This window comes from Diabrotica virgifera, chromosome 7 (assembly GCF_917563875.1).
Source record: "Diabrotica virgifera virgifera chromosome 7, PGI_DIABVI_V3a".
In the NCBI taxonomy this organism is placed as follows: Eukaryota; Metazoa; Arthropoda; class Insecta; order Coleoptera; family Chrysomelidae; genus Diabrotica; species Diabrotica virgifera.
In genome coordinates, this window is record NC_065449.1 from 19,861,507 (window position 1) to 19,886,358 (window position 24,852).

Consider the following 24,852-nt stretch of genomic DNA (forward strand, 5'->3'; position numbering starts at 1 on the left):
TCCCATATCTAGATTTTGCCATTCACTATTAATTTCTTGTAGCCGATTTTCGTTTGCTTACCTTTGCTTCTTTCGTCCTTTGCTATTTTAGTTATTTCCTTTCGTATTTCTTTTTCTTTAGATGTCCAATCGTTGTTTATATAGATACGATCTTTATGCTGTTTTAGTTTACGTTTCTTGTTTAGGATTTCCATTTTATCCGTGAGGGCTTCTGTTTCTATTGCGCATACTGTTTCTCCTATTTTTTTGCACTTCTTAGTTTTATTTGTATTTGCAACTCTTGGGCTCTGAAATTTTCCATTTCTTCTTTTAATTTCTTATAATCATTTGTTTCTACTTTCAACCCAGTTACGATCAAGCTTTTCTTTTTGCTAAATTTCTCCAGTTGCTCCATTCATTCATGTAGCTGTTTTACTTCTTTTTTTAGTTTTTGTTTCTCTGCTTTTACACCCATTAACTCTTTATTGGTTTGTTGTTATTCTTTCCTTATTTGTTTTATTTCCTGAAGCATTTCATCGTTTTTATTCATTAGCTCTTTCATTATTGTAATCATAACATTTTCCATGTCTTCCTTGTTTTCGTTGCCTGCTTTGCTTGGTGACCGTTTTTTAATTTTACTTCTATTAAAACAATCATCCAAGTTTTCTCTTTTGCGTTTCGTTTCATCATCGGTTTCAATTCCTGTGACATTTTTTCCATTTTCTAGGAGTGCAGCGCTAAATACCTGGAATACCGATATTAGATTATCAACAATACTTAAAAAATGAAAGTTGCCAATTCACCGGTAGTTAATGCGTTATTTAAAAATTACCTGCGCACCAGAGTTGCCAGTTGGTCTGTAATTAGGATGGGGATTAAAATAGATACGAATTCACCGGGACCCGGAAATATGCCCACCCTAATATTCTAGTTACGTAAGCTCGCCCGATTGGCGCATGACGTTAACAACAGAGTAAAGCATAGTCCCGTCTATGCGTTCGTAATACGAACGCGAATCAAATTTGAGAATAGTACAAATGAATGAATTATGACTAAAAGAAACTAAGTGATTTTTATAGTTTAGAGGAAAATTATTAAACTATTTACTTTTATTTAAATTGATTTTCAGTTATTTGTAAAGTTCCCAGTTTCTTGATTATATTGGTATCCGGAAAATAAAAATATTCATATAATCGATATCTACTAAAATTATTATATTTCGTTAGTTGGCAAAAATTGATTAGTGGCCTACACATTAGTAAATATAATTTTTACCAAGGGGAAGAAAAGCCCCAAAATAAAACCATAAATTTAATGGATTGATAAAAAAACAAAATTTTTTAATTTTAAATAATGTATTTCATCAGATTTAAGTAAGAGGCTTGGAAAAGACAAAAATAAGTTTTACAGTTTTCATGCCATGCACTTTATTTAAATTTTGTGCATTGCCATGCACTTTATTTAAATTTTGTGCATGTGAAATAGACGTACATACAGCAACTATGTAGCAGTTTTCATAATTTTTCTTTTACGCAATGTCAGGTTGTTAAGAGACTTGTTTAATTCTTTAATTCGGAAGTACATCCGAGACCTAAAAAGTAACTTGTTCGCTTTGTTAGAACAGTCTACAGTTACACTTTTGGACATAAGGTTTTCTAAATAATTTTTAGTTACCAAAATGGAATCACCATTCATGTGGAAGGAAAAATTGTCTCCAGTTACTTAATATATGACAAGAGAGTGTCTGATGGTTTACATAAACCACACTTACTCAAATGATCAACCCACGTTTACGTTGAAACATCTTCGGATTGAATACTGGAGTCCTTCAATTTATGGCAGATATAACCAGCCAAATTCTCCAAACCATCATACTCGAGGTCACTAATGTTTTTTCATTCTAACTCTCATTGAAAACTTGAAAATCCACAACTGTTTCGTTGTTAGAATCCAGCCTTTGGATCAATTGTCCAGAAATTGGTAAATCTGGGATGTCGTCTGTTTAAACGTTCGAAAATTCGTTCCGTTGTCTCTCCTACCCGTATATAACTTTTATAAAATAAAATAAAGCTTTTTGTTAACACTTTAAAAAAATTTTAATGGGTTTTCCCCGAAAAGAGTAGAGTTTTCATTTTTTGGTACTATGTATCACGTTAAAATATTTGTTTTGGAATTTGAAGGATAAGATCGTCTTTTTTATGAGCTACAAATTTACTTTTACTGGTTCTATAGACTAAGAATATATCATTTTTTCGTTTTTTTTATATGCTACATTTTTTCCAAGAATATTTTTTCGATATAATACTTACTTTTTGAGTATTTGCGAAAAACCGCCGAAAAACGTGTTTTTTTTTTGTTGAAAAGTAAATATTTTTAGTCGCAAGTGACTCTAGTACCTACTACTAAATTAACCTAGTACCTAAGTTAAAAAAACTCTATAGAACAAAAGTTGCTTAAACTTAGTCAGATCTGTTTCCGGACTTATTTTAAACGTATATTTTTTCACCCTCCAAGTAAAAGCAATCAACGGCACAAATTCAACTTTGAAGTGGGGGATGGGTAGAATCTAAATCCAAATTTTCATGCAATTAGGAGTTGACCCTGAAAATTATGTGTTTCTTTTTATCTTTTAAATCATTTTACTTAAAATCATTTTTTAACTATCAAATAATAATTACATATTGAGTTATTTTATTTTTTAAACTTTAATAATATTTATAAAAAATTTTACTTTCTTGTAATGTATTTTTAAAACAAGCAATCATTTAAATAATTATTTTGTAACAATTTGTATTATTTAAGAATATAATAATTACATTTTGGTTTCGTAGTAAGTGTTTTTTAAGAATATTAATGTATAGTTTTAAAATATTGTATTGCAAATAATTATCATTATTAAATGGTTATTATTTGTCAAGTATTCTTTTTCTTTTTTCACACCCTTATGTATGTAATAAAACTAAGGGACTTTCTGAAAGGTCAATCGTAGACTTTAAAGACACAAAAGAAGCGATACTTAAAAGTTACGCCCATTATATATATCTTTATATCGTGGGAAATATACAATACAACACGAGCTCCAACCGCTCGACTAATACTCTTTAGAGCTGGCATCAGTGTGTGATCTCGCGTTGAACGGTAAATATCTAAAATTTCGTATATAAGTCCTCCCCTTTACTTTTCAGCGACGGATCTCGTTTCGCTGTAAATTTATCAGAAAAATTTAAGTACAAAAATCTTTTCCCCTCTAAGTGTGCCATGATTAATATGTTAATTATAAAGATACTTATGAACAATATACTCCAATAATTAATTTCCTATTGGTGGATCTCGGGTTGTCCTCGATTTAGTCGGATCTCGCCTTGATATGAAGACGTATATATATATATATATATATATATATATATATATATATAAAACAGATGAAATAGAGAATGTGGAAAAATCCCCTTACGAACAATTCACACATCCACCATTTCGGGTTATATATATATATATATATATATATATATATATATATATATATATATATATATATATATATATATATATATATATATATATATATATATATAACAAATGAAATAGAGAATGCGGAAAAATCCCCTTACGAACAATTCACACATCCACTACTTCGGGCTGGGAAAAATTTTTTGAATAGAATATAAGATCCAAACACCAGCTCTTAGAAATGTGTTTCGCCCTCTTCAACCTCTATGGGCTCATCGGTGAAGATGAGTGTTTGGATCTTCAATTCTATTCAAAAAATTTTTCCCAGCCCGAAGTAGTGGATGTGTGAATTGTTCGTAAGGGGATTTTTCCGCATTCTCTATTTCATTTGTTTGTTTTAGTACGAGTGGTCGTCCAAACCAGTACCTGTGGATCTTTTGATCACTGAGTGTGTTTCAAAGATCTACATCTTTTGTTTTTTCATATATATATATATATATATATATATATATATATATATATACAAGTATATCAGCAAGGGTTTAAACACAATGAACAAAAAATCTGAAATGGAGAATCTTAGCAAAATTTATAATTACATTCTTTCTTTTGAAAAATAATCATAGGTACCTGTATCAGACTATAAGATTTTTCAAATCTCCTACACTTTTGAATTTGTCACTAAATTTTAATAAAATTAATTAATATCACTAATATTTAACATTAACTTTTCTGTTTTTGAAAACATAACTTTTATTTTGAATTGATAATTACATTCTTTCTTTTGAAAAATAATCATAGGTACCTATATCAGATCATAAGATTTTTCAAATCTCCTGTACTTTTGAAATTGGTACCAAACTTTGACAAAATTAATTAATATCACTAATATTTAACATTAACTTTTCTACTTTTTGAAAACATAAATTTCTTTATTTTCTTATCATAGATTTTTATTCAATTCCTTATAAACACCTATATACTATTACCATAGTTACATTTAATTTTTGTCAGCCATGTATTTATGATAAACTAAACTTTTTAAAAGTCAATCAAATTTAGATCATTACTTCAAAATTTAACCAATTTTTATCCTTTGTTAAGTGTTTTTGCTAAGAATTTTTATTGTTTTTTATGTTATTCAAAATGTACAACAGCCGTTTACCATTGATATTTTTAATCTTATGTATAGTAACCAACATTTTTTTATAATCTAAATTCTGGTAAGTTACTCATTACTATTTGTTCTTTGATAAATATTCTAATAATTTTTTTTTATCTTATTGCATTGTAGACATTCTTGAAAAAGGAAATAAACATTTCCGAAAGCTCGAATATTAGACAATAGTATACTTTAAAGCCCCAATTTGACTTCAATACCCAAAAAATTTGTGAAATTCGTATATATATATATATATATATATATATATATATATATATCATACTAGTGACGTCATCCATCTGGGAGTGATGACGTAATCGATGATTTTTTAAATGAGAATAGGTGCCGTGTAATAGCTTAATCGAAAGACTATTCAATTTTGTATTCACTAATATAAACATTAACATAATTATTTATACAAAGTTTTTTTATGTAATTATGTTTGTTTACAATCTACATCATTAAAAGAGTATTAAGTAAATTTGTTCCATGTTTTTGGGCATGAAGAAGAGACTTCAAATTAATATAATTTGAATATAATCAAAATTTTCAATACAAAGTTTGAATTAAAAAAATTTGTTTGAAATAATTGAATTCCAATATTTAGATTGCGTCATGACACCCAGATGGATGACGTCACTAGTATGATATTTATGCCAAAAGATTATAATTTAAATATAAAAATCGATCTGTTTCGGAATTTATCTCCAGAGTCGCGCATTCTCAAGAAAATAAATTTATTCCAACTTAGATGTCCTCACTGTATTTGTTTATAAGCCAAAACATTGTTTATAACTTTAAAACAGTGCTGAGGACGCTTAAATAATCCGATTGTAATTCTGTAAAGTGTATTAGATAGGTAGAGAAAATCTTTATATGTAAAAAAATTAGCACACTTCAAAGTGGTCAATTTTTGTTCAGAAAGTTTTTAAAAAATTTGAACTTTTTTAAAAAAATTTAGATTGCAAAATTATTATGCAAAATCTATTAGGTCGATTTTAATGAAATTTGGTGGACGGTTTAAGTATGTTGTAAGAATTTTTTAAGCGAATTATGAAGGTTCTAAGTGCAACCAAAGTGGTTGAAAAACATTGAATAAAAACAGTCTTTTTGCCCCCTTATTTTCTATTTGATGCTATTTTGCAGAAAGCGTAATAATTTAAGACATTTTAAACCAGTCGTATATTATACAAAATTCAATTATCTTTATTTTCTTTTTCACGACTTTGTTCCAAAATGAATCGTTTTAAAGTTATAAGCAATGAAAGTAGAAAAAAATCGATATTTTTTGAAATTTGTAAATATTTTAAATATTTAAATTTTTTTATTAATGTTCCGGGCATATTTGAGAAGGAGCATAAGTCAATTATAATTGTTGAAATTGTCACCTAGCTTTATCTGCAAAAATCCGAATGCCACCTCTCACATCCACCTCAAAACAGATCCGCCTGGTCTAGTAGTATTCAATGAAAATGGAAAGAGAAATGGGATCTTGATGGCAAAATTGCAAAAGGGAATAAAAAATTAGGCAGTTTAAGAGCCCTAATAAACTCAAAATATGTTTCTAGACAAGGCAAACTCCGAGTATATAAATGAGTAAGTAGACCCATAGTAACATATGCCTACGAGGCATGGGCATTAAATAAGAAGGAATAGGATAATCTGGAAAGATGGGAAAGGAAAATATTGAGACACATATTCGGGGGATGGAAGACAGAAGATGGGTGGGAGAGAAGGACCAACAATGAATGAATGGCTTTGTACAAAGAACCTACCATGACCAGGTTCGACAAGTCACAAAGAATCATATGGTTGGGACACGTAGAAAGAATGGCAGTGAACAGAATGACGAAACTAGTTATAGACAGAAAACTAATCAGTCCCAAAAGAAGAGGTAGACCTAGAACAAGGTGGATTATTAAAGGGGAGAAAGACCTTAAATAGGCGAAGATGAGGGACTGGACAAAAAAGCACAAAACAAAAAAGAATGGAGAAATATTGTTCATCAGGTCCTTTAGAGTAGTTAAGAATTTTGTACATACAGTGGAACCCCGATAAGTCGGCCCCCGATAACCCGGAAGTCCGGCTAACCCGGACCGATTTTCATCAGATAAACATTTTGATTTTCAGTATTTTGTATTTTGACAACGACACCCGATTTGGGCGTCGAAATGTTAATAAAATTATTTTTCAATTTAATTGTGGGTTATTTCCATCAAAATACATAGTTAAAATTATCAGATAAACATTTCAATAATAAAAATGTATGTGTGTAATATAATATTTGAAAGATAATGTGTATTTGTGTAATTTGAACTATACGATAGTAAAAATGACTCATGGCGCCGCGCCGGCAAAAACAACAGACACCTGTCTGTAGTATTCCTTTATATACCTATTTCAAACAGCATTGTTTAAAAAGACTAAAAGACTATTTAAAAAATTCTTTTTCAAACAATGGTCTTTAGTTTTCACTGTTCTTAAATAACATAACATCGATTGTGACTGTATTGTGTGTAGTACAGTCTTCTATATTGTTCGCTTCCGTTTTTAGTAATTTAGATGTGTAGGTACTGTGCTTATTTATATATATTTCATATTATTTCAATTCTAACGGAGTTTATCTGTAAGTATACCGTATTTGATTAATTTTTACCATATTCTCCGGCTAACCCGGATTTTCGATAACCCGGATCGGCCGCAATCCCGATTAATCCAAGTTATCGAGGTTCCACTGTACTTACGTTTGTTTAAAATAATTGTAATTAGTTAATCTTATTTCCACTGTATTTCAGATTTCAAACGAAATGCTGAAATACTGTGGAAACACAGTAACTGAACAACTGAGGATACTTGTACAAAAAATTCTTTCGGGATATACAATACCTAACAGTTGGTGTACTAGCACAACTATCTTAATGTTTAAAAAGGGTGATAAAACGGTACCTGAAAACTACAGAGGAATAAACCTACTTAGTACCGCTCTGAAATTGACCACAAAAGTCATAACGACCAAAATCACCAACGAAATAGATCTAGCAGATGAACAACAAGGCTTTAGTTACGGACGATCCTGTAACGATGCAGTTTTTGTCGTTAGGCAAGTCATGGAAAAATCACTATACAGGGTGTTTGGTAAAGAATGGGCCATAGCTTAACCTCAGTTTCCTGAGGTTAAAATAGGCCGATTTAAGCTAACTTATCCTAGTACAAAGTTTATAATAACCGAGATACAGGGTGTCAAAGTTAAACTTTTTTTTATTTATTATTGAATATTTCCTGACAGGTATGAGATAACAACATGAAATTTGGTATGTGAGGGTTTTTTGGGTCGAGAAAACTAAATTCCCTACCAAAAATTATGTATTGCCCAGAGGGCGCCACATACGCCTTTCAACACTCATTTATTACGTTCAATTCTTTTTATCCCTTACTCTGTATAATTTTGACATTCAAATGTTTATTCTCCTATTAGTTTTACTTAAAAAAGGTATACTTCTTTCATCTCCCTAAACTCAACCGTTTTCGTCATAAACGCATTTTAAATCTGCGATACACCATCATTTTTAGCATAATATTGTAGCGGAAGAGAAATCTTGGCCGATCCCCGTATAACAGTAAACACCTCGAGAATGACGTAATCGGATGTGCTAGGCCTCGCCGGAGAATTCTGGAAGGTACGTCACGTAGGCGGAACAAGCCGATAGCTCGAGATGGGAGTCGATTGTTCCAGAATAACAACTGGGTATAAATACGGGCATATTTTGTGAATAAGTTTAGTGTATAAGATAAATTCGTCTGTAACTTATATAAATAAAGTCGTATATAAATTACGAACCGCTAGTTTTATTGTAATTAGAAGTAATTACACTAATCACGCTACAATATCATTGTAGTTCCACCCGAAAAATAACTAAAAACCATAATAATTGTGCCAGTTCTCAAATTTATGTCATTGCATCGCAAATTCCATTTGAAGAAATTTGCGATACATTTTTGGATAATTTTATGGTTTTAAGTTATATTTCGGGTGTAACTACAATGATATTATGCTAAAAACGATGGTGTATCGCAGATTTAGAATGCGTTTATGTCGAAAACGGTTGAGTTTAGGGAGAGAAAAGAAGTATACCTTTTTTAAGTAAAACTAATAGGAGAATAAAAAATTTAATGTCAAAATTATACAGAGTGAGGGATAAAAAAATTGAACGTAATAAATGAGTGCTGAAAGGCGTATGTGGCGCCCTCTGGGTAATACATAATTTTTGGTAGGGAATTTAGTTTTCTCGACCCAAAAAACCCCCACATACCAAATTTCATGTTGTTATCTCATACCTGTCAGGAAATATTCAATAATAAATAAAAAAAAAAGTTTAACTTTGACACCCTGTATCTCGGTTATTATAAACTTTGTACTAAGGTAAGTTAGCTTAAACCGGCCTATTTTAACCTCAGGAACCTGAGGTTAAGCTATGGCCCATTCTTTACCAAACACCCTGTATAGAATACAATGTCCCGGCTTACTGTTGCTTCATAGATCTACAAAAGGCATTCGACCGAGAAGAGCTGAATGACGTAATTCACATGTTACATAAACAAAACATACCATTAGATATTATCAAGACTATCGAAAACCGGGGCCGCCCAAAATCCCGACAGCCAAAATCCCGACAGCCAAAATCCCGACGGCCAAAACACCGACACGCCAGAATCCCGACAGGCCAAAATCCCGACATGCAACAATCCTCGCATAAGTAAAAATTCCGACTTTTGTTTAATACTTTTAGTACAAAATACTTTTGTTAGTAACAAAAAATAAAAAGCAGATGGCCATAAACAAAAAACAAGAAATAAATGTAATTATATGTTAAAAAGAAACTTATTAAACCTGTCGGGATTCTGGCCTGTCGGGATTTTGGCCTGTCGGGATTTTGGCCTGTCGGGATTCTGGCGTGTCGAGATTTTGGCCGTCGAGATTGTGGCTGTCGGGATTTTGGGGTAGACCCATCGAAAACATATACAGCAGGAATAACGTACAGGCCAGAATTAATAACAAACTAACACAGCCTATACTAGTGGAAAAAGGCATACAAGGAGACTCATTAAGCCCACTGCTGTTTAACCTCATCATGGATGAGGTTAAATTATTCATTCAAATTATTCATAAAGTCAAAAACCTGAGTATAGGGCACAGAATGGGTGAATAAATTATCTCTATACAGGTAAATTGATTAGTAGGGTAAAGCTCAATAGCTCCGCTATAGTAATAGATAGCAATAAAAGTTAATAACAAAAATTTTAGCCACCTTTGAGCTTCACATTACAAAATTAGAATGTTACAGGGTGTTGGATAACACAGTGGCAGACCTAACTTATGTTTTTTTAAATGGAACACCCTATATTTTATTTTATATTCGAAATTCTGTTAACTTCTCCATCACAAAAATATAAAGGATTGTAATGTTATACAGGGTATTTACAAAGTTATAACCAATTTTTTATGAAAATCGTAAAAAGTTCAACTCCCTGTATAAATAAAAATAAGCACAACAGCAATGGTCTATTAATGCCATATTTTTTTATTTATTATCAAAATTTTTAAGAATTATTGATATTGCTAATTTTCTTTATATGAAATACAGGGTGAGTCAAAACGCAAGTACATTATTTTCTCAGTAATGTTAAATGGAACACCCTGTATTTTATATCATTATTGAAAAGTAACATTAACTTACTTTAATTTTTATATAACATTCCCTATGCCCAAATTTATTAGTTTTCGAGATATTTTCATGTTTCAGAGCAAATTATTTTAGGTGTTTAAATTTATCTAAATTTTAAGTAAGCCATGACTGAATTGACAATTGAAGATTACTGATTATATCAATCCGGTCAGTGGCGGCTTTTGGGGGTAGGCAGGATAGGCCGGGCCTACCCAATAATTTTAACAGCTTTAAAATTGAAAAACATATATTCAAAAATTATGTTAATGCATGTAAATAACTGTTAAATCTACTAAATCACTCAATACATTAGCTTCCGTTAAAACAACTATGTTATATATTATCACAGAAAGCATTGAATCGTATCCAGGCATTTTAAATACTCATTAATAGGCCCGTTCGGAGCCGGCCGACCCCGCTCACATAAGATCTCCGTACAAAAAGCGTTTGAAGTTAAGTCTCTTGCCGGACAACGATTTATATTGTCGTGTTATGCTTGCTGTTTAGGCACCAGACGATCGGGCCTTCGCCGACCATCGTTGCCACTTGTAACGTAATTATCGACTTGTAATATAAATTTTCTTCTAAATTATGATAAAAAAATATGTAACTGTAACATAATCTATAATTGTAACATATTTTTAAACAAACGGAATTTATTTCTGGAATTGGGCGATAATAAAAGATTCACACAGAATATGGCGCTAAATCTCCACAAAAAGCTTTGGACTCATTGATGGATACATATGAACTACTTTTTAATAAATCCTTATTAAAAACTGAACTGGAAATGATTTTTTCTGCTATTCATCGTGAAAATTTTCACGATAAGAGTTTGTTAGAACTAATTATTAATTAATTAATTAAAAGTATGTTTGACAGCGAAACCAATGAAATTCTTCCTGAAAGCTACAAGTTATTTTGTTTACTTGCTACAATACCTGCAACAAGCGCTTCAGTTGAAAGAACCTTCTCCACTTTAAAGCGAATAAAGTCATCTCTTCTCGGTGTCTCTTCGAAATACAATGACGCAAAATCGGCTTTCATCACTGTGTACTGATTATAGAAAGAGAGATTATAGAAAGAGAGAGACAACAGGGGTAAACAAGAGCAATATAAGCAACCGAGAGAAAAAGAAAAGAACTGAAAAAGAGCGGCTGTGCGCGCATGAGAACGGCCTGGAAAGATGTGCCACGCGCGTAAGCCGAGAGTGGGTTTAGTTGGTAGGCATTGTAACACGGATTCATCCGGGGATACGGGGAACTGCGTTCGGATGTATGGTATGTTAAACATTAAATGGTTGAGTTTAATTAGTTACCACTATAAACATTCTGGCTTAACCGATAATAATATAAAAGGCCCGGTTTCAGGTAACATTTATTTCGGGCTTTATTATGGGAGTACCGTCTAGTCAGTGTTAATTGCAAAAGACCAACTCTGTCTACCTGGTGGCTTATCGCTCCGGGTGGTCTTAACAATGGGCCAGGTCAGATAAATTTAATAATATTTACGACCGCACTAACTGAATTCAACCATTTACTGTTGAACAAACCATACTCCGTTTACTCTGAATCCAACACACGTCAGGTACGATTCATCTAGTACGGTCTTTAGAAGATTCCCACTCTCACACAAAAAAAATATGTATTACACACACTGGCGGCTATTTTTTGGGGGGGTCATGGATCTTGAGGGTGATTACTTTTCTCTGATGCAAGGTCACTTTTAGTCTTACTACCAATAGGATAAGTGGGTTTTCAAATATTTGGGGGGGGGGTCATGACCCCGTGACTCCTCCCTCTGGATCCGCCACTGATTACACATAGCTATAATATGTAATTTGCTGGCTTGGCCTACCCAAAATTTTACCCCACCAGCCGCCACTGAATCCGGTAATCAATGTAACACTGTAGCAAATAAAGAAATAAAAATAATTAATTAGTAATACATTTTACAAACAAAAACACAACCACTACATGCAACATTTTTGAAACAATTAAAAACTATCTTTTTATGTAAATGCAACAAATAAACAAAGAAAATTAGTAATAAATTTTACAAAAAACACACAAACACAAAATACAATTTTTTGTGAAGACAATTAAACACTACTTTTGTATGTAAATGTAACAATCTAACAAATAAAGAACAAAACATACTTTATCAGTAATACATTTTGCAAAAAAAAACATGTTTGAAAAAATTAGAAGCCACTTTTAATAAAATATTTTTAATATTTAATTACATAAGGTGTTCAAAATTATCTCCTAACACATTTATGTACGCCTAAAAATGATCATTGAATGAGCTACTTACTCTACGGAGAATTTGTAAATTAACACATCGAAATACACTTTGTATTCTATTTTTCATCTCATCTCTTGTTGTTGGAGATATTTTATAAACTTCATTATTAACGTAACCCCAAAAAAATCAGTCCAGTTTATTAAATTCTGGTGATTTGGGTGGCCACGCTACTGGTCCATTGAAAAATGAAAACATCTCGAAAACTAATAAATTTAGACATAGGGAATGTTATCTAAAAATTAAAGTACAGTAATGGTACTTTTTAATAGTGATATATAATACAGGGTGTTCCATTTAAAATTACTGAGAAAATAATGTACTTGCGTTTTGACTCACCCTGTATTTGATATAAAGAAAATTAGCAATATCGACCATTCTTGAAAATTTTGGCAATACGTTAAAAAATATGGCATTAATAAACCATTGTTGTTTTGCTTATGTTTATTTATACAGGGAGTTGAACTTGTTACGATTTTCATATAAAATTGGTTATAACTTTGTAAAACAAACCTTTATATTTTTGTGATGGAGAAGTTAACAGGATTTCGAATTTAAAATAAAATATAGGGTGTTCCGTTTAAAAAAACATAAGTTGGTCTGCCACTGTGTTATCGAACACCCTGTAACATTCTAACTAATTTTGTAATGTGAAGCTCAAAGGTGGCTAAAATTTTTTTTATTAACTTTTATTGCTATCTATTACTATAGCAGAGCTATTAAGCTTTACCCTACTAATGAATCACCCTGTAGTATGCTATGCAGAATGATGCCATACTTTCAGAGACTATATCAATTTAATATAACAGCAGAAAGTTCAACATGACAACATCACCAAATAAAACAAAAAGTATGGTAATCTCTAAATATCCAATAAGGTGCAAGCTGGAAGTGAACAGCAAAATAATCCAGCGAGAAAGAAGTATCAGCTACCTGGGAGTGCTGATGCACAGTTATGAAGATACGGAAGCGGAAGTTTCCCAACAAATAAACAAAGCCAACAGAATAGCAGGATGTCTTAAACACACTATCTGGTGCAACACACATCTACTGACAGAAACAAAGGCCAAGATCTATAGGACAGTAGTTAGGCCAATTATGACTTACACTGCGGAAACAAGACCTGACACTGTAAGGACAAAAAGACTGATGGAAATGTGTGAAATGAAAATAGTCTGAGATATCACAGAAAAATCATTATGGGACAAACAACTTAGCATAGACATCAGGCAAACTGTAATATAGAGAATATAAATGATTGGACACAAAAGAAAAAAAGAATGGTATAGCTAGAATGGGAGAAAGAAGACTGGTAAAGATAGCACCAGACAGATCACCAAACGGCCGAAGGAGTATAGGAAGGCGGAAGGCCAAGGAAGAGATGGAGTGACAACCTGGATATCTGATGAGGAGGCATCCGAAGATGGTACAGGCGCGAGCCGATTAAGGAAGCAGGAAGAAGAAGAAGAGTTAATCTTATGATTGTTTTAGGACCTGTATAAATAAATAAATAAATAAATAAATTACCGTTTATTTGTAAATCGATCAATCCAGGTGCGATGTAGTTTCCTTTGCAGTCTACAACTAAATGTGGGGAATGCTTTTCTTTGTAAAATAGATCAAGTGAATTCAAAATTTTGCCCTTTCTAACATAAAGATCATCTTTGACGAATTGATGATCTCTTAAGATGTGGCAGTTAGAAAATTTGGTAATTATATCATCTGTAGTCTTTAGGTCAATTAACTTCTTCAAATCATCGTCGTCCATTTCACACAAAATTTATCAAAACAATAAATAAATCGCAAAACCAGACCACACAAAACTTTCTATAAAAACTGTCACCTGAACTTGAAATTGAGGTTAAATAGTTCAATGTTACATTGTTTATTGTTTGACAGTTTGTTTGGTTTACCTGTAGTTTTCAAGATATTTAAATTATTTATACAACCATAAAAAGGCAAATTGTTGTAAATAATTAACAACATTGGTAAAATTTATGGTTTATCAAAAGGATAAATAATGAAGTTTGTTAGAACTCTTTAATTACAAACATGTATGAAATAAAAATGTATATAGTATTTTTATACTATGTACATCTGTCAACATTGCCAGGTGTATGTGACATTTAACCAAGACAGGGTCGGCTGTAGGAAATTTAAAAAAATTGTTTTCACTCAATTTTGAAAAAATGTGAAAACGTTGAACTCCACTTACGTCTGTTCGTCCGTCTGTCCCTAAACACAACTCCTTCTACTGTCACTATACCAGGTAGAATGACCAATGAGGTGTCGAATGAAAGCTTATCACCCAAGGATGTACCTACCTATTAAAAGTGAGAAATTTTACCTAGGACTTCCGGTTTTAGAAACGTAACCGGAACGACTATTTTAAAGTCGCCGGAATATTAGCATAGACATATTAACCATAGACCAGGCTAGGTATGTATATGCCGCTCAATGCATCGGGGTGTAACGCCAATATCAAGTGGTACATGTACACCCCTGCAGGGGTCTAGCTATCTTTGTCTGTCGTATGAGTGTTAGCGTATCTACCAAGAGGTGGGAGTAATGGAACGCTGCAGGTGATTTTATCATCACAGAGTACAGCGGCAGCGGCCATCATATGCTAGAGAAAGCTAAGCAGCGCCGGTAGAGCGCTAAATAGACCACCGATGAACTGCTCCGCGTTAAGCTATTTTTCGTACCTTACCTAATATATGTATTATTATATCATGATTATATCTATGAATAGTAATCTGTAGTCTTCTTCATCTTTATAAACAATTCTGCTTGTTCATTGGCGGATTGATATTATCTTGGTACTGGGGGGTTGTTACCCCCGATGATAGGGTTGATTTAGTTGAAACACTAATTACCGAAATATATTTATTGCAGTTATTACAGTTCCTGTAAACAAACTCTGGAACGTGTTACGACAGACGAATATTAGTGTCACCTTAATAAAAGCCTTAAGAAATTTGTATTATGAAGGGTCAACATCACAAATAAAAACTGGAAACAGATTATCGCAAAGCTTCCTGGTTAATAAAGGTCTACGTCAGGGGTGTTGTATATCACCGACCTTGTTTAAAATATATGTTGCAAAAGCATTGAAAGAGTGGAAACGAAAATGCAGAGGCATGGGCGTAGACCTTGGATGAGAGATTTGCTTATATACATTGCAGTTTGCTGATGACCAGGTTGTTATAGCAAACGATAAAGATGATCATGGCAAGATGAGTACATGGCAAGGAAATTACAAGAAGAATATAGAAAGTGGGGACTAGAAATTAATACAGAAAAAACAAAATACCTGCCAATAGGTACCGAACTATCGAACATCACATTAGAAATAATGAAATCATCATGCCCTGCGACCATTACGCATACCTAGGAATCATTTTTGACACAACGGGGAAAGATGATGAAGAAATAAAGAGAAGAATAACACAATCCAGAAAAACAATAGGTTGTCTAAACAGCATACTGTGGAGTATAGGAAAAAGAAGAAAACACAGTATCTACGAATCTCTTATTAAAAGCAGTCTATTGTACGGAGCAGAAACTTGGCGGATAACCGAAAACAACAGAAGAAAACTGGAGGCAGTAGAAATGGACGCTTTTAGAAGATGAGTAGGAGTGTCACGCAGAGAGAGAATACGTAATGATGAGATAAGACAGCGAATGGGGGTTGACGGCTCTCTAGCAACAGACATAGAAAGAAAACAGCTGATATGGTACGGACACGTCCAGAGGATGGATAACTCAAGACTCCCTAAAATAATTATGCAATGGGTACCACCAAACCGCAGAAAGAGAGGAAGACCCAAGAAATCTTGGAGAGAGGGAGTAACGAAGGCGATGAGCGCAACAGATCTTAGAGAGGGCCAATGGGATGATAGAGTGTCATGGAAATTAGGCATCGGACAACGTCGCAAGACGTTTTAAAACCGATTGATATATATATATATATATATATATATATATATATATATATATATATATATATATATATATATATATATATATATATATATATATATTTATTTATAACACTATGTACGACAATAACTAGTTGGTGTCGGGATGAATGTCTCTACTCTAACCACGTCGGTTTCTGACTGAATAAATAATCCCTTTCTTTACTTTCTACGCGTCTATAAATAAATCCCAATTGTTTGTTATGATTTCATACTTGAATGTGACCATGAAAATACTAATAGTACATAATTGATGACTCCGTTGTTTTCAAAACGAGTGGCCTACATTGCCGAAGCAATGTCACCCATTTACGTAATGTAAACAGTATATGTAAATAATATTTGTTTGCACATCAGCGCAACGCACTGATTGGGCCTCGCTCTAATTGGTTCTTTGCTGATTACTATTGTTTTAGTTTTCTGAGGTGAGATTATTATATATTAAATTCTTTTGCTCTTATGTTAAATCTGTGGACAAGTCTTTGCAGACTAGGTATCTTCATCTTGGACTATCAATATTGCGTCGTCTGCGTAAATAGTATTTTTACTTCTTTGTTTCTCATTCTGTATCCTCTTCCTTTGTTAATACTGTTGATAATTTCATCCATGATTAGACATAGAAATGCTGGTCTATTACACTCTAATGAGTTCTCAGTAATTTGCTTAATGACGAATATTACATCTGTACACGATCTTCCAGTACGAAAACCCTGTTGTTCATCTGCTAAACTTATCCTCTGATTCATTATTAGTTCTTGTAAAATTTTAGATTAGTATTTAACAAATTTATACCTGTGCCGCTGTGTCCTGGCCGTTTATCTACTTTTTTGAATAGGAGAATTTCGCTGGTTCTCCGCATTCTTCTGGTATTTTATTGTGTTTTATAATTTTATTAACTAATGTTGTTAATTGTTCTGTCATGGCTGCTTCACAATATTTCTGTAATTCGGTTGGTATTCCGTCTTTACCTGCAGCTTTTTAAGGTACTAGTACACTTTAGAAGACCAAAAATAATTATTTTTTTCAAGAATTTTTTTCTCACTACCTTTATTAGAAACAGTGGCGTGCTGGCCATATAAATGAATCGGTGCAATCACCGCGAGAGGCCGCGGCCTCTTGAGGCCGGTCAAATAAGTTTTTTTCACAAAGAATTTTAGATGTAACAAATATTTTTTTAATTTCTAATCGAATGATATTAACAAAATACACTTGCGATCATAAAAAGCGGGTCACTCGATGATTTATTCAAGTTAGATGTCTCGAATTTTCTAAAGCTGTTGTCCGATTTGAGTGATTTTTTTAGTATGTTATAGCCTTGTTCTTTAACAATATCGCCATAATAATATTGTTGTTAGACAGGTAAATTGTCATTGTATACAGGGTGTCACAATCATACTGTGTTTATTCCTCAAAGTTCGAAACACCCCGTGTAATGTTTTAGCATAGATAAAATATTGAAATTAAAACTCGATTGTAGCCTTAGGCTTTCTTAACATTTTCTTTTTTGATTTATTTGTTTATGTTGGATAATAAAAAAGTTAGGCACCTTAACAACTAACCATGTTCTTCATCAATACAGGGTGTTTCTAAATAAGTGCGACACACGTTAAGGGGCAATTTTGCATGAAAAAATAATGACCGTTTGCTTTATAAACGTATGACCGCCAATTCTTCGGTTTCGAGATACGGGATGTTGATTTTTTTCTTACAAACTGACGATTTATTTATTGCTCTAAAACGGGTTGAGATATGCAAATGAAATTTGGTAGATGTTAAGAGGTATTTATGGCGCATTTTTTGACATAAAATTAAGAATTTTATATTCACCATTGGCGTGCATACGGTATGTATCTAAAATGTTTATACCCGTATGCACGCCAATGGTGAATATATAATTATTAATTGTATGTCAAAAAATACACAATAACTGCCTCTTACAACCTACCAAATCTCATTTGTATATCTCTATTGGTTTTAGAGCAATAAATAAATCGTCAGTTTGTAAGAAAAATTTCAACAGCCCGTATCTCGGAAACGAAGCATTTGCGGACATATGTTTATAAAGCAAACTGTCATTATTTTTCATACAGAATTACCCCTTAAAGTTTGTCGCACTTATTTAGAAACACCCTGTATTGATGAAGAGCATGGCTAGTGATTAACGTGCTTAACTTTTTTATTATCCCACATAAACAAATAGGTCTGGATCCCGCGTATGAAAAAAAAGTTGATTAATAGCAAGCTGAAAATTTGTTAATAGCTTAAGGGTGTCTAGTCGGATAAACTTTGATATATGGGAACACTGGAACAGGGGCAGTTTTAATTGTGGAACAGGTTAAAAATTTGGAACGGTCACACCACGAAAACGGCACATTTATTTTGTCCGACAGAACAGACTTAAACTCTCCGAACAGAGATTAAACTCTCATGAAAAAATCAGACTGCTATTTATCACCTGCCATAATTCCTGTCATTTGACATATTCTACATGTTCCACTCATTAAAACGCGCCCATTTGGTGATAAATAGCAGTCTGATTTTTGCATGAGAGTTTAATCTCTGTTCGAAGAGTTTAAATCTGTTCTGTCGGACAAAATACATGTGCCGTTTTCATGGTCTGACTGTTCCAAATTTTTAACCTGTTCCACAATTAAAACTTCCCCTGTTCCAGTTTTCCCATATATCAAAGTTTGTCCGACTAGACACCCTTAAGCTATTAACAAATTTTCAGCTTGCTATTAATCAACTTTTTTTTCATACGCGGGATCCAGACCTAACATAAATTAAAAAATAAAATGTTAAGAGAGCCTAATGCTACAATTGAGTTTTAATTTCAATATTTTATCTATGCTAAAACATTCCACAGGGTGTTCCGAACTTTTAGGAATAAACACAGTATGATTGTCGCGGTGTGCAAGTACTTGGAAGGGAAACGAGAAACGACCGTGCGCGAGTCGCGGAGAAATATTGTAACTATCTTAAATAATTCATATTGTTAATTGAAATTGTCAAATTGACGTATATTTCATACCTTCTGTCATTGAAGCAGAAAAATTATATATTGCTCCACAATATTGATATGATATGCAATTATTATATAAAGGTAAATTTAATTAATTGTATTTTGCTTGCAGTACTGCATTTTAATAACTAATTTTATTTACTACATACAATTGTTTACGTTTGCATAACATAACCTGCATTTTATTTTTTCTTCTTATTATTTTTTTGGACTATGGCCTTGACAATTATCCAGCAACCAGGACTAATATAATTGGCCAATATAATTAAATTTTTTAAATAACTAAGACATTGGTTTTCACCAAAAAAATATATAACGTGTATTTTTGCATAATATTTCACCCTGAATTTTTTCAAACTTTTAAAATTGGTTAAACGCACCTTTAAAAATAAAAAACCGCATTTTTTCGTTTTTTTTTTTTCGTTTTTTGATACAATTTTATACATATTTTTCAAAAAAGGTAACACCGTCACTAGAATTGGTAAAAAACTGAAAAATAATTGGGGTTTGCTTAATAAAAATTTTTTGTAATGCCATCCATTTTCAAGATACAGGGCGTTGAAGAAACCAAAATTTTACACATTTTTTACGATTTTGCCGGAACTACTGGCAACATTGTAATAAAATTTGGCGAGTTTTAAGAGGCAGTTGTTGTGCATTTTTTGACATACAATTAAGAATTTTTTATTTATCATTGGCGCGCATAGGGGTAATGGTCTGAACTTTTTAAAGACAAAATATAGTACGCCACTGACATATTTCAAATTAACAATAGTTTTTGAATTCCTCGTTGAATTTGCGACAAAAAATCTATCTTTGTATTTTTTCATACGACGCGCCATTTTTATTCAAAAAATAAAACATCTTAACCTTTACAAAGTATTCGAACTTCTATGAAATAAAATACTATTAGTAGTTTCTACATCAACATAAACTCGTACATCCAGTAGGGTCGGAAAACTAAAGCACATAAGTCAAAAACTATAGATTTTCGGAAATCGAATAAAACTGTATAAAAAATTAATTCAATATTTCTTAAAAACATTTATTGCATTTTATGAGAGTGTGTATAACATCCTTACTTGTAGGTAAGTATGACTCTATAAAAAAGTATGGAAAATTGTTTTTCCTGACTTATGTTAAAAAGAACACAAGTATATATGACTTATGTCTAACAGCACAACTAGGAATTTTAGTTTGTTACAACACAATATTTTCTTCCATCAATCCATATTAGCTACATTTTCCTTACTAGGCAAATCTATATAACATTTATGGAAAACATTAATTTGGTATTATTGTTAGTAGAGAAACTAAGTCATATTTTTGTCTTTTGATATAGTTAAAGGCAATAGTGATATAATTGGAATGTTATTAGGTGTAAAGGATGGGTGCGGTCCAAAAAATTAACTGTCATCAACACGCTGAACTTCACGCGCAACTTTGATATATCCAAAAAGCATAGGCCCCAAGTTGGATACGACCTATCATATTCACAGCAACTCGGATACATAATATTAAGAAAAATAAATATTTAGAATATTATAGAAATTGAAACAATGATGTATCAAAGTTGCGCGTGAAGTTAGGCGTGTTGATGATAGTTGAGATTTTGGGGGTGACCCATAAAGGATGCCCTCCGTCTTAAATATATCTTGTGAAAATTTGATTCCATTTGTAAGGTGTCTTTGTAAGATACCATTCTAAATTTCGTATCATAGCGGAGCCACCTTTTGTCCAACCATTTAAACTGCTTTCCATCTACATCTTTATTTCTTATTGTCATGTAAGGTCAAATTGAACGTCCACAATTGACGTTTATAAAAAGCTACATAAGAAGTCAATGATATACACGGTATACACTGTTGTAAATCACTTGTATTGTATGCACTTGTACGGTACTATCATTTTGATACATCTGTGTGTCGTTTGTTTTTTAGATTCGTAAGCTTGATCTGGTCTGAAGGAGGTTTGATAGACAAATAGTTGATATATTTTGGTGATTGTTAGGAGGGAAGGCAAATACTTCTTTGATGTATACTCTTTTGGTGTAGTGACTTTCTTACGACGGAAGAGACAAGATACGGTTTTTTATTTCCTTCCTTTTGTCCTCGGATATTTTATTTTTAGGTACAGTTTGTTCCACGCGCATATCATTTATTTTTGTACTACTGAAGACCGTTTCTTCATTGCCACCCCCTACAAATAGCTTAACGCAGTACATCTATTACAACAAAATATTTATACGTCTCCATACTAAATTTCTGTTTTCAGGGTCTATTTCGCGTTGTCTTTGAGAAGCTTTCTCTACAATCTCTATTAATGATGACATGTAAGCAGACCTTTCTTGTATACGCTCTGAGCTTCGCTGGTGTCGCTCCTAGCGGACTACTAATTCAACTTTCACCGGTAATATTTTAATTTATTATTTAATTGTTATCGCTTAATATTTTCAACGCAAAAAAGTAATTAAATCGTAATCGATTTTTTCAAGATTTTACTAATTATTTTGACGTTCTATTGATAAAATATGAATTTCTCACTTCGGATACTTTCACAATTATCGTGTAGATGGCGCTAATATTAATAGAAAAATTTATAATTACATATTACGGAACATTAAAAAAACTTAAATTCAGTATTTAAAACGTAAGTACATTTAACGTAAAAATATAAACCACAGCTTTGACCAACTAGTATTTTTTATAATTAATGTTTTTAATTTTAATTTTAAATTAATCACTTTGACATTTATACGCTGTGAGCTCATACGTAGAGGGGATATTTACAAATTCGCGAGCGCCAGTAGTGGCAAGTCTGTAAACGTTTACCGGAAATTTGACATAAATGTCAAAGTGATTAATTTAAAATTAAAATTAAAAACATTAATTATAAAAAACTTTAGTTGGTTAAAGCTGTGGTATATATTTTTACCTTAAATATGCTTACGTTTTAAATACTGAATTTAAGTTTTTTTAATGTTCTATTAATTTATTAATCCATTAATCTTAGCGCCATCTACACGATAATTGTGAAAGTATCCGAAGTAAGAAATTCATATTTTGTCAATAGAACGTCAAAATGATTAGCAAAATCTTAAAAAAATCCATTACAATTTAATTACTTTTTTGCGTTGTAAATATTAAGCGATAACAATTAAATAATAAATTTAAAAATTACCGGTGAAAGTTGAATAGTAGTCCGCCAGGAGCGACACCAGCGAAGCTCACAGCGTATACGCTCTGAGCTTCGCTGGTGGCGCTCCTAGCGGATTACTGGAATTATCTTTCACCGGTAATTTTTAAATTTATTATTTAATTGTTATCGCTTAATATTTACAACGCTAAAAAGTAATTAAATTGTAATAGATTTTTTTAAGATTTTGCTAATCATTTTGACGTTCTATTGATGAAATATTAATTTCTTACTTCGGATACTTTCACAATTATCATGTAGATGGCGCCAAGATTAATTTATAATTACATATTACAGAACATTAAAAAACGCAAATTCAGTATTTAAAACGTAAGTATATTTAAGGTAAAAATATAAACCACAGCTTTGATCAACTAATATTTTTTATAATTAATGTTTTTAATTTTAATTTAAAATTAATCACTTTGACATTTATGTCAAATTTCCGGTAAAGTTTACAGACTTGTCACTACTGGCGCTCATGAATTTATAAATATCCCCTCTACGTACGAGCTCACAGCGTATAGTCGGAAAAATGAAAGAATACCCATGAACGATCACATCAATCACTTATTTTGTATTTGCTGTCTTTTTCTATGGCAAACGTTTGTTATTTATAGAAAAAGACAGCAAATACAAAATAAGTGATTGATGTGATCGTTCATGGGTATTCTTTCATTTTTCCGACTGTATATACCCATTACCCAATATTCATTGAATATCGCTTCTCTCTTAGCCATGTTTTAAGTAGGTACCTAAAGTTAAATATCTGTAAATTCTTAAACAAGGAAGACGATAACGTCAAGTACTTAATGTACCTAACAACTTAAGTCATGCTTATAAATCAGCAAAACTGAATATATCAGTTGTACTTTTTCACATAAGTCAACTTATGTTCTTTATAACGTCTAAAGATTTATAGTAATTGAAAGGTTGAAAATGATGACGTATGTGCTTGAGTCAGTCGGTGGATAAAAAATATATGGACATGTGCATGTACAAAAAGAAAAATCGGTTTTTTTGACTTATGTGCTTTAGGGCCGGTTGTTCGAACGCTAATCAACATTGATCACTATCAAATACTTAATTACTCTCACAAATGTCAATGTCAACTTTGGTTGGGTTGCCGAAAAACATAATTATTGATAACAATTATGAAATTAGTTAATCAATTATGTTAATAATTGTTATGTTAATTGACTAACTAATCTCATAATTATAATTAACTATGTTTTCAGCAACCCAACCAAAGTTGACATTGACAGTTGTGACAGTAATTAAATATTTGATAGTGATCAATGTTGATTAGCGTTCGAACAACCGGCCCTTAGTCTGCCGGCCCTAGCATTATAAAAACTAATTCGAATACTTTGGAAGCGTTAAAATATTTTATTTTTTTTGCAGCAAAACGGCACCTCGTATGAAAAAATGAGAAGATAGTGTTTTTATCGCAAATTGAACGAGGAATTCAAAAATGATTGTTAATTTGAAATATGTCAGTGGCGTACTCTTTTTTTTCTTTGGAAAGTTCAGACCATTACCCTAAGCGCGCCAATGATGAATATCAAATCCATAATTGTATGTCAAAACATGCACAATAACTACCTCTTAAAACCCGCCAAGTTTTATTACAATGTTGCCAGTAGTTTCGGCAAAATCGTAAAAAATGTGTAAAATTTTGTTTTCTTCAATGCCCTGTATCTTGAAAATGGATGGCGTTACAAAAACTTTTTATTAAGCAAACCCCAATTATTTTAAAGTTTTTTACCTACTCCAGTGACAGTGTTACCTTTTTTGAAAAATATGTATAAAATTGTATCAAAAAACGAAAAAAAAAACCGAAAAAATGCGGTTTTTTATTTTTAAAGGTATGTTTCACCTATTATAAAAATTTAGAGTGAAACATTATGCAAAAATACACGTTATATATTTTTTTCGTGAAAACGAATGTCTTAGTTATTTTTTTATACTCATTTAAAATCGTTCTAAAATTTAAATTTCCCGCCAAATATTAAAAAAAAATTTCGGACAGAACTT

At 32.0% G+C, this 24,852-nt stretch overlaps 2 protein-coding genes and 1 long non-coding RNA gene across 3 annotated transcripts in view; 1 reads left to right on the plus strand and 2 right to left on the minus strand.

Moving 5' to 3' along the window:
• Positions 1-14,482, minus strand: part of LOC114327705 (N-acetylglucosamine-6-phosphate deacetylase) — a 39,974-nt gene extending 25,492 nt beyond the window's left edge. Inside the window, exon 1 of the mRNA XM_028276404.2 lies at positions 14,146-14,482. Within this exon, the coding sequence (XP_028132205.2) occupies positions 14,146-14,386 (241 nt within the window). The 5' untranslated portion in view covers positions 14,387-14,482. The remainder of the gene's footprint in view (positions 1-14,145) is intronic.
• The window catches only part of LOC114327693 (brain tumor protein), a 396,953-nt gene that overhangs the window by 287,734 nt on the left and 84,367 nt on the right, over positions 1-24,852 (minus strand). The gene's annotated exons all lie outside the window — the stretch shown is intronic.
• Positions 19,503-24,852, plus strand: part of LOC126887725 (uncharacterized) — a 126,746-nt gene continuing 121,396 nt past the window's right edge. The window contains exon 1 of the long non-coding RNA XR_007699171.1: positions 19,503-19,551. This is a non-coding gene — a long non-coding RNA (uncharacterized LOC126887725). The remainder of the gene's footprint in view (positions 19,552-24,852) is intronic.